Raw genomic sequence first — 11,485 nt, forward strand, 5'->3', positions numbered from 1 at the left:
CTCTTAAGGAAAGTGAAAGTGGAGAGTGAAAAAGTTGGCTTAAAGCTCAACTTTCAGAAAACGAAGATCATGGCATCTGGTCCCATCACTTCATGGGAAATAGATGGGGAAACAGTGTTAGACTTCATATTTGGGGGCTCCAAAATCACTGCAGATGGTGACTGCATCCATGAAATTAAAAGATGCTTACTTCTTGAAAGGAAAGTTATGACCAACCTAGATAGCATATTCAAAAGCAGAGACATTACTTTGCCAACAAAGGTCCGTCTAGTCAAGGCTATGGTTTTTCCTGTGGTCATGTATGGATGTGAGAGTTGGACTGTGAAGAAGGCTGAGTGCCGAAGAATTGATGCTTTTGAAGTGTGGTGTTGGAGAAGGCTCTTGAGAGTCCCTTGGACTGCAAGGAGATCCACCCAGTCCATTCTGAAGGAGATCAGCCCTGGGATTTCTTTGGAAGGAATGATGCTAAAGCTGAAACTCCAGTACTTTGGCCACCTCATGCGAAGAGTTGACTCATTGGAAAAGACTGATGCTGGGAGGGATTGGGGGCAGGAGGAGAAGGGGACGACAGAGGATGAGATGGCTGGATGGCATCACTGACTCGATGGATGTGAGTCTGGGTGAACTCTGGGAGTTGGTGATGGACAGGGAGGCCTGGCGTGCTGCGATTCATGGGGTCGCAAAGAGTCGGACACAACTGAGTGACTGATCTGATCTGATCTGATCTGATATATATATGATGAGAATTTTTAAGTTCTACTCTTAGCAAATTTTAATTTTACAAATTATAAACTATAGTCACTATGTAAAAAAAAAATCATCTTATTTTTCTCATCCTTTTGTGGGTGAGAAATTTGGAAAAGGGCCCTCTAGGCCCTACAGTTGATTTGGTGTCACCTGGGGTGAGTGTGGCAGGATGATCCTTCCAAGACGGCTCTTTGATTTGAATCCCTGGCACGTCAGGATTCCTTCGTCCTGCTGTCTTCATGTCTTGTCCTGCTGGGCCTGTGCAAACGGCTTGCATCAGCTCCTGTTGCAGTAGCTGCTGCTTTCCCTGGGATGGTGGTCTTCAGGTAATCGTGCTTCTTAAGCTGACAGTTGGTTTCGGCAAGAACAAGGCAGTAGGTGCCAGGTCTCTTAGAGGCTAGGCCTGAAGTAGGCTTAGCTATTGTATCATCAGTGACACTGCACCCTGTGGATCAAAGTAGACCAAGCAGAGCTCAAGGTAAAGGGTCACAGACCCCAACTCTCAACTGGAAGAGTAGCAAAGAATTTGCAGTCATCCGTAAACTGCCATAAAATCTTTTAGGCATATATATTTGATAAGCACAGAGGTTTCCACTGCCCCCTGCCAAGTATCAGTAAGTACCATGCTAAGTCCTCAGCAGTTTGCAGATGTGTTGGCTGTCTTAGATAAAGATGAGGTGCTATTACATCTATTGTGTATAACTTTTGTTGTTGTTCAGTCTCTAAGTCTTGTCCGACACTTTGTTACGTCATGGACTGCAGCATGCCAGGCTTCCCTGTCCTTCACTACTTTAATAAGTTCTAAAATATTTAATGGCCATGATAATCAAAACTCACTAAACTTGTATTTCTTTGATTTCTGCATGTGTATTTTATTATCAACATATGCACTTGCAGGAAGCATGTAGTTTGCCTTTTATGACCCATACCTGAGATCTTAGGAGTATTAAAAATAGTTTATTAATGCCCAGGGTATCATTCTGGCTCACCTAATACCTTGATTTACTGAAGTCACAAAAGTTATTTTGGCTTTTTTTATGTATATAACTTTAGCCACATTGTAAAGCATAGCTTTGTACAGGTGTTTTCACATGTCTGATCCACTGACATGAAAGAAATTCAACCCTTGGGTCATAGAGAAAAGAAGCAAAAGATCTAATAAAAAGCACATGTTAACCATTAATGTTCATTTACCAAATCCTACTTAAACTCTTGTATTCTAGAGCTAATCTCATCCAATTGCCTTTTAATTATAGTCTCTTGCTCAGAGTTGCAAATATAATGGCTTTTTAATATAACTTGCAGTGTTCTGTGTCCAATGTAGGATGTAACCATGCAATTTATTCAGTCAGAGCTAGTGCATTAGGTAATTAAAACATAAGCACACACAGATTTCTGCACATGCCTATTTGGCAGGAAAGTAATATAAGAATCAGACAATTTTTTTTGCAGAGTTCTTTCTGGATAGAATAGAAGGGAAATCCTATGTCCACCAGTGCACAGTGTAGCTAAGGTGAAATACAGAAATCAAATATGACTGTTTGGGAGACGTGTGCACATATCACAGAGAGTACAATAAACTAAAGTAGGAATGTAAGTGGTTTAACATGTTGTTAACTATCTAATCATAGCCTTGGTTGATATAATTCTCAAGGCAAGGTAGTTCTTCATTATCTAAGATGTTAGGAGTTGAACAGACCCTCAGTCTCCTGTCCCTTTTAGAGGAAGACCAAAAAAAAAAAAAAAAAGATATGGGATTTCAAATAATTTTGACTATGTACAAAAATGACCATTAAAAGAAAGCTTTTTTGTGTAGTGATTACTTTCAGGGAGTAAGAGTTGATGTATGCATAGGTAATTAAACCCTTCTCTAGTTTCCACCTTTCTTTTGGTATAGCCAGATTTTATATAAAAACAAGTAGTGTTTTACTAGCTGTTTTAAAATACATATAATTTTGGTGACATTTAACTGAGAAGAAATTGATTTACTTCTTTTTGGCTGTGCTGGGTCTTTGTTGGTGTGCACAGGCTTTCTCTAGACGTGGAGAACAGGGCCGCTGTCAGTATAGGGCACGGGCTCCTCACTGCAGTGGCTCCTCTTGTTGCAGGGCACAGGCCCTGGGACACATGCACTCAGGAGCTGTGCTCCAGGGCTCTAAGGCACAGGCTCAGAAGTTGTAGGGCACAGGCTTAGTTGCTCCACAGCATGTGGGATCCTCCTGGATCAGGCATTGAACCTGAGTCTCCTGCATTGGCAGGCAGATTCTTTACCACTGAGCCACAAGGGAAGCCCTGTAATTAGTTTTTAAAAAACACATTAAAGTACATTTTTATACATTTATTCATTCCATAATTTATTAAGTGCTAACTAATTATGCCCCATATGTTACAGTGATACCGAAGTTTTTTTGCAGAGTGTATTTCTCTAGTGTTAACTTTAACTGTATTTGGCCATGAAATAAATTAAAAAAGAAAGGATACATGCTATGAATCCAAATATCAGTGTGAAAAGAAAAATAGTTATTGATCAGGATTTGGGGTTTGGAAAATGCCAGTATCTGGAGACAAAAGACAAATAAGAACAGTTAGGAGGCTAGCCAAGTAACTTCTTACTCTCAGGTCAGAATTTAGCTTAGTCTTGGAATCCAGATACACACTTTCTCAGGCTGATGCTCCTTGTACATTTACACGTTAGGGTTATAAATACTGAGACTTTGGCCTCTTCAGCTCCAGAGTCGTCTCTGAAGGAGACCAGCCTGCACACACAGGGGATCCTTCCTGATGTTCTGAGTCCCAGCTCTCAAGTTTACAGCCTAAACCTTGCCGTTGAATTTCTCTAGTCTTGACCGCTCTCTATTTAATCCTGCCTTTTACCTAGTCCTATCGAAGCTTCCTTCATAGTTCAGTCAGTCAAGAATCTGCCTGCAATGCAGGAGACCTGGGTTCGATTCCTGGGTCAGGAAGATCCTCTGGAGAAGGAAATGGCAACCCATTCCAGTATTCTTGCCTGGAGAATCCCATGGACAGAGGAGCCTGGCGAGGCTACAGTCATGGGGTTGCAAGAGTTGGACTCAACTTAGCAACTAAACCACCACCGCAGTAGTAATGAGTTTGTTCTTAAGTAAAAATATAAGTCCTTGATATGTTTTCCTAAAAAAAAAAAAAAAGACAAAATACAAAAGACAACAAAATACATATAGTTTTATTTTTGGCATTTCTAAAAGCAAGATTAACTTTCAATTTGATATGTTTATATATTGTGTGTTTATTTTTTCCCCCCTGAAAAGTTCTTCATGGTACATACTTCCTCCTATGGCTTCCCTCTGGCTGTGGACCTCTTTCTTTCCCTTTACAGCCTAGCTTCCTTTAAGGATGTTTGCACATTTCCTGCTGAATAAAGATTTATGCAGCTTGTTCCCTTTTAATGGACATTTGTATTATGAATCAGACTACTATTAAAACATGTTTTAGTCAACATCTTTGAACAAATTATCTACATTAGTGCACATATTCTGTAAAATGGAATTCTAGAAATTATTTGGCCTAAAAAAACACTCATTATGGTTTGAACTGTGCACCCTCAAAAATCCATGTTGAAATCCTAACCCCCAGTACCTTGGAATGTAACCTCATTTGGAGATAGTCATCTTTATAGACCAAGTTACAATGAGGGCATCATCAGGGTGGGTTCTAATCTAGTCTGTCTGATATGGTTTTAAGAGGAAATCTGAACACAAGCATGCAGAGGGAAGATGATGTGAAGATACAGGCACATGTCACGTAACCCAGAAGATAGTCATCTTCAAGCCAATAAGACACATCTGGAACAGAGTCTATCTTCACAACCCTAGGAAGGAACCATCTACTGCTGATACCTTTTTTGGAACTTATAGCTCCAGAACTATGAGACAACAAATATCTGTTGTTTAAGTCACCCAGTTGGTGGTACTGTTATGGCGGTTCCAGAAAACTGGCTGGTGCACCCCTCCCCAATGGCTTTTTATCCCTTAACCGGCCATGTAGGAGAGTAACTTTCCCCTACATCTCACTGACACTAAAGAATCAATTTTTACCATATTTTGCTAATTTGGAAGACAACTAAATGATATCTCTTTTTAATGCACACTTCTGTGATTTTTTAATACAGATTTAATACATTTCTGGGGTTTTATTTCCTTTTATTTAAAAATATCTAAAATGGATTCAAATGGATTGACACCATCAGCTAACTATTTACATCTACTATGATTAACATGGTTTGATACAATCATAAAAATAAAATGATTAAATAATATGCTTAACTTGAAAAATTTTAACTATGCATTAATTTATTGAGAATCTATTGCAAAATTTTCATTCTCTAGAATTATCACTTGTATTAAGAAGTATATTCCTAAAAGGAAAAAGCTAAATGATTGAAAACTACAAAGTAAAAGTCAATTTCTTATTTATAGTATGAGACATTAAGTCTCATATCCAAAAATCCACTTTGTTAAGATATTAAGTATTATGATTTTGAAGTAAGTTCATTACTGACCTTACTGTTAGAAGGATGCTGTAATTCTACACAAAGTTCTAAAATTATACCTCAGATTAGAGGAGCATCTTAGTAACATAAAAAATAAAATGGCTTGAGGGTTGCAATATTGATTTTAAAATTGTTTCCTGAACCAATTATCAATGAGGCATATTTGTTCCCAGTAACTCTTTAGTTAATATATGCCTGTCCTGTTTGATGATTATTTTTTAATCTTTTCTCACAGACTCATATTGGCCTTTCCATGAGTCAAGAGATGGGCTTTCATGTTATTTGACTGAATAAATTTCTTGCGACAGCCTACAAAAGGACACACGTAAGGTTTCTCCCCAGTGTGGATGCGCACGTGTGTACGCAAGTTGAAGGACAGGGAGAAGCGTTTTCCGCACCCTTCAAAAGTGCACGGAAATGGCTTCTCGCCAGTATGAACCAGAAAATGTCTTTTTAGCTTTGCACTCTCCTTGAAGGCTTTCCCACATTCTGCACACATATGATCTCGGGGATTATGAACGCGGAGATGCTTCCTCAGGGATCTTTTATTCTGGAACTCTCTTATGCATCCGTTGTGAGGACAAGCATGTCTTTTAGGAGCACCATATTCTTTATTTGTACTTGGCCTCCTAGTGCATCCTGTGAGCTGTTTAGGTTCTGAAAAGTCCATGTTCGGTATTCCTCCTGGAGGAAGCTTCTTGCTTGTCTTGTACTCAGGAAACTCAACAAGTGAATTCTCTCCAACCATCTGTTGAGGAAATTCTTGTTTTGTGTCCCTTTTCATGTATTCCAAGGAACATTCAAGAAGTGAGCTTGCCGCAAGAACCTGTTGAGAAACGTCTTGTTCTGATCCTTCTTTCAGACGTTCAAAGGGCTGAAGGAGTGGGTCCTCTTCCACGACAGGTTCAGAAAACTCACCTCTTATTATGCACTCTATGTAACAGTCAGAGAAGGTAGCATCTTCGACAACCCGGAAGCTAGCCTCATAGCACACATCCTCATCACCTAAGATGCATGTCGTGTCGGGAGGTTCCCGCTGGGCTGGCAGTGACTTGTCCGTGCTGGCAGCTCTTCTCCCCAGGCCTTTCTGGCTAGGTATCGTTCCCCTTTTCTTCAGTTGCTGGTCCATGGTGTCCGGTTAGTTGCCTCTTTGAAGGTTTACACCAGGATAGATCAACCGCTTCTGGGTGGGAGTGATCAGCCTGAATTGTCTTCAGCAAGCACCTGTTTGAGATAGCAGTCATTAGGTGAAATGTATTCCAATTAATATAGTCTCAATTCCAGCCATGATCAGAAAATGACCTCAAAAAATGGCCTAGAACTCACTTTCTAGCAATAGAATCACTACATTTACATCTTTGACTAATTCTCCAAGAGAGTAAGAGAATTAGTTATGAAGTACATAAGACTTGGATCATAACCATTTCTTTCCTGGGTACCCCCCACATATTATCAGACCTTTCTAATTGATCAGCTAACGTCTACTGGGCACTCACGATGTACTAGCCCTATTCTAGGCTACTTGTGGGTTGAGAGACCAGTGAGTAGATACATCAAAAAATGGATGCCTCATAGAGTATATGCTCTCCTAGGCACAAAAAATAAGTAACATACATTGTATGTTATATGGAACAAGCCAAGGGACTGGTAGAAAGCAGAAGTTTGCAATTTTAAATAAGGAGCTCCAAGTAAACCTTGACTGAGGGAGTGGCAGCAGATTAAAAACTTGAAGGAGGTGAGGGAGCAAGACAGGGCTACACTCTTATGTAACTCTTCTGTGAAATTCAAATACTGCATTTAAAGTGCTCAGCACACTTCATGGCATAGAGCAAATGCTGACCGCTCATGTAAGCTGTTAGTTCACTTTTGTATTCATTCTGTAAGTAAATATAGGATCCTGCTAAGTGCCAGGTACTCTTCTACACCAAGAGCAGCAAACTTTTTCTGTAATGAGACAGATTTAAGCTTTGCGGGTCCTGCGGGCCTATGTCATAGGTATTCAACTCTCTCACTGTGGCATGGAAGCAGCCTAGACGGTACTTGGAGGATGGGCAGTTTACAGCAGAGACTGATTTGGTGCGTGGCTGTAGCTTGCCCACCTTTGTTCTAGAAGATGGGGATCCAGAGAACAAACCACATGAGATCCACGCATTCCCGTCTCCTATCAGTGCAAGTCAAAATAAAGGCACAGGAGAATTTGGCCCCAAATGGTTTTTGATCATTTTTTTAAAAAATCTAAAAGTAGCATTATGAGCGTTGCCGCATGATTATATTCTTCCTAAGAGCCCTTTGCTTAATTGTTATAATTGTTTAGCAGTTAAGCAAAGGATCTAAAGATCTTTTATAAGATCTCTTAATTTTAGCCTGATGTTCTGCTGTAGGAACAAAAGTGCTTTTTAAAAAGGAGCAAATGTGAAAGTACTGGAATGAAAATCAACTGCTTATTTTTAAATAGCCATATTAAAAAATACCACCTCAAAATTTTGTGTCATTTACTTTTGGTAAAATAATACACAGAATGAAAGCAAAACATGCTTTCTTGTCTTCTTAAACACTGTATATATACACACATATACATATTTATATATAAAGTAAATATACATTTAATATACTTTAGTATGTATATTAGTATATAATATAGACTCAGTATATATATACTAAATATATATATTTAGCATATACTGCTGCTGCTAAGTCACTTCAGTCATGTCCAACTCTGTGCGACCCCATAGATGGCAGCCCACCAGGCTCCTCCGTCCCTGGGATTGTCAAGGCAAGAACACTGGAGTGGGTTGCCATTTCCTTCTCCAATGCATGAAAGTGAAAAGTGAAAGTGAAGTCGCTCAGTCATTTCCAACTCTTTGCGACCCCATGGACTGCAGCCTACCAGGCTCCTCCGTCCATGGGATTCTCCAGGCAAGAGTACTGGAGTGGGGTGCCATTACCTTTTCCTAGTATATACTAATATATACTAAAGTATATTTGTATACTTTATACAAATTTGTATAATGTATAGGATTATAATGTAATTTATATTTGTATAATATATACTTATATATGTATAAATAAATAATATGTAAATATATAACTATATAAACTATATATGTATTATACAAATTTACTTATTTGTATAAAATATATATAAATGGGGATTTCCCTCATGGTCTAGTAGTTAAGACTCCATGCTTCTAATGCAGGGGGTGAGGGTTTGATTCTTGATTGGGGAACTAAGATCCTGCATGCCTTAGCCATACACACACAAAATATAAATGTTATATGATATTTTAAAATTGCTAAGGGAAGATTTTTAAATGTCTTCTTAAGCATTTATATATACATATTATATAAGTAAAATAGGTATTTTATATAAATGTAAGTATGTCAAATTTATATATAAATTGCTCAGGGAAGAGGTTTAAATGTAATAAATATTTATTTCTATACTATATACTTATTAAAACATTTAAAACCCTTCCCTTACCAACTGAAGTGCATGTTGTTTTTATTGCATGTTTTTCTTTTGCCAAAAATAAATAGCATGATTCTTTTGAGGTGGTTATTTTTAAACATGCCTTTTAAAAAATATTATGAAGCTGTTTATATATGTTATATTCCTAATAATAAAATTAATGGTATAAGCATTATTATTTATTCTCTCCAATCAAGGAGACTGTATCCAGGAATATTTGCCTAACAAAATCTTGCTCTCATAGCTAAAAAATAATTTTTGTTTCATTTTGTATTAGTGAATATAGCATTTTTGGAGCAAAACCACTAGTGACAGGCCTAAAGTTTAAGTAGGAAAGACCACAATAGCCCACTCCCTCAATCAGCTCATTTAAAGTAGCTGCAATTCATTTGATTCCAGCTTTTCTCTGCAAACTTATCTCTTGCCATCTCCAGCTCTATTTAATTTCCAGCCAAATAAACTCTCCGGAGTTTCAATAAAGCGTTAAGCTCTTTCCTCTCAGCAAAATACTACCTAGCCTCATATGTACATCTGTAACTTACATAGTATTACTGTAATCAACTATATCCCCCCTCCCCCCCAAAAAAGCTAGGATAAATACCAAGCTATTTACCAAGAATTAAAAATCTCTGCTTAAACAGCATTTGCTCAGGCCTGCTTTACTTGATTCTCAGTCTCTATTCAAGTCTCAAAGCTAAATGCTCTCCTAGCTCCCTACTGTACACTGGCCAGAGCCACTTGGTTCTTATTATTTCAGATCTGTCTTTCCTACCAGTCTGTAAGCTCTAAGGCTCTGTGTCTTATCCACATGCCCCAGCACTCACTAGTTTTGTATAATGATGTATACATTATATATTAATTCAACTACATCCTCTCCGGTGGTAGTACTGGTTAAGCGTGGTATGAAGACAAAATCTGGTTGTTACACATATTACTTAATGGCATGAGACTAAATATTATATTTTCTATTTCTCAAATTACTTCCAAAGTACATAATTTACTTATTCAGTTATTCGATAAATATTTAGTGGCAAACATTGTTAGGTGCTAACTCTTTAAAAATATATTTTTTGGCTGCATCGCATGGCTTACTGTATCTTAGTTCTCCTACCAGGGATGGAACTGGGCTCATGGCAGGGAAGGGAAAGCATGGAGTCCTAACCACTCAGCTGTCAGGGAATTCCCCCAGAGCTGATTCTTAAGGCAGCAGAAAAGATACAAAGTCCCAGGTTTTCATGGAACCTCTATCTGTGTGTGATAGAAATGTAAAGTTTTTGTAAGATGGCAAATAGTTTCCGGTTGAGAAAAACGCTATGAAATGAAACCAATAAGAGGAAAAATGGAGGAGGCTATCTTTTAAAGGAATGTCTGCAAAGGCTTCCAAGGAAGCATTAGAAGAAGCATCTGAAAAAGATTAGTCAGCTGAAAGAGGTGGAAGGAGAGTGTTCTTTTCAAGCTGCAGCAGAAAGCACAAAGGGATTAGCTTGCTGGATGGAAAGAAAGCCATGCTTGTTACACAAAATGGCGGGCGGAGGCCACAGAGGTCCGAGATAAGGTTGGGGACGTGCAGGAGGGAGCCATTTGCAGGTTGTTCCCAAACCAAAGGGAGCCATTAAGGGGTTTCTTTCAAACAAGGAAATTAGCATGCTTAGGCGGAAAGACTACTCAGGCCGATTTGTGAAGAATGGATTAAGGCAGGCAAGAGTGAAAGCAGGAAAAAAAAATCCCTTAGGCTATTTAGTAATCTAGGAAAAGAATGCTGGCGGTTTGGAGCTTGTGGTGGCAATGGAGGAGAAATGAAGGGAGAGGGAAAAATGGAGATAGTCTTCCAATTTGCTGTTGGGTTTGGATGAAGTGGGTGAGAGAACAGGAATCAAGAATGAGTGAGGAGACTAATTTTTGCTCAAGCCTTTGGGTGGATGGCAGTGCCATTTACAGAGATAATTGAAGAGGAAAGAAAGGGAAAATAAGTTTACTCTCTTTATAATAATTTAAACGTGTTAGCATAAAATAGACCTAGCCGTTTCTTGAAATGAAAGCAGTATCATTTTGAAACAAAATTTAAAAATGCAATTTCAAGGAAATTTCAACCAGGCATTTGCTTTCTTGAGAGTGTATTTAGTTTCCTACTTTGGTTTGAAAGTTTGAGGCCAGTGGCTGGCCCGAAACAGCTGTAGATTAAGGCCGTTTAAACACTGAAAGTCTACCGGCCAAAGTCCACTCCCCACCTGGTTCTAGGATGATAAAACGGTTCCCATTCGTGATTTTCAAAAATTTTTTTGATAGGGATACGGTTTGAAATGCATCTTAAATAGTGAACTCAATACACACCCCTTCTGCAATAGCTGAAAAAGAGCAGTTCCACTGAACAGTACTTACCCATGCTATGGTGAGGCACTCTATCTCCTATTCCAAGTCCTTTCGAATGTAAGATGTAGAAGAAACTGCTACTAGAGCTCCCCACACAGGGTTAAAATCAACCTGGTTTTATGCTCCAAGGCTTGGATCCACCCTCCTTTTGTTGGTCGCAGGTTACACCTACTTTTCAACTCTGCATTGATTAGTCGAATTTCCAAGGGAAGGCTTACCCCCAGGAAGGTTGAGGGATCAGGCAGCGGTGGGCGTGGAGGTGAGTGTGACTCAGCCCCGGGTTCAGGTAGGTTTGGCCGTCTGACCTGCCCGTGCTGGGTCACCTTCAACCGGGAGCCCAGGGGCAGGGCCGACTCCCCACGCCATCCGTG

The 11,485-nt window shown here is 39.1% G+C and overlaps 1 protein-coding gene and 1 non-coding gene across 2 annotated transcripts; both read right to left on the bottom strand.

Moving 5' to 3' along the window:
* Positions 1-959: 959 nt before the first annotated feature.
* Positions 960-6,277, bottom strand: ZFP42 (ZFP42 zinc finger protein). The gene is made up of 3 exons (XM_044940090.2): positions 6,268-6,277; positions 5,513-6,235; positions 960-1,192 (listed from the first exon to the last, which is right to left on the bottom strand). The coding sequence occupies exons 1-3, from the start codon at positions 6,275-6,277 to the stop codon at positions 960-962; spliced, it is 966 nt and encodes a 321-aa protein (XP_044796025.2).
* A 105-nt stretch (positions 6,278-6,382) lies between these two features.
* LOC102405862 lies at positions 6,383-11,259 on the bottom strand. The gene is made up of 2 exons (XR_006549072.1): positions 11,124-11,259; positions 6,383-6,499 (listed from the first exon to the last, which is right to left on the bottom strand). It is a non-coding gene; the product is annotated as an uncharacterized LOC102405862 (transcript).
* Between the last annotated feature and the right edge of the window lie 226 nt (positions 11,260-11,485).

Source organism: Bubalus bubalis, chromosome 1 (assembly GCF_019923935.1).
Source record: "Bubalus bubalis isolate 160015118507 breed Murrah chromosome 1, NDDB_SH_1, whole genome shotgun sequence".
Lineage (NCBI taxonomy): Eukaryota > Metazoa > Chordata > Mammalia > Artiodactyla > Bovidae > Bubalus > Bubalus bubalis.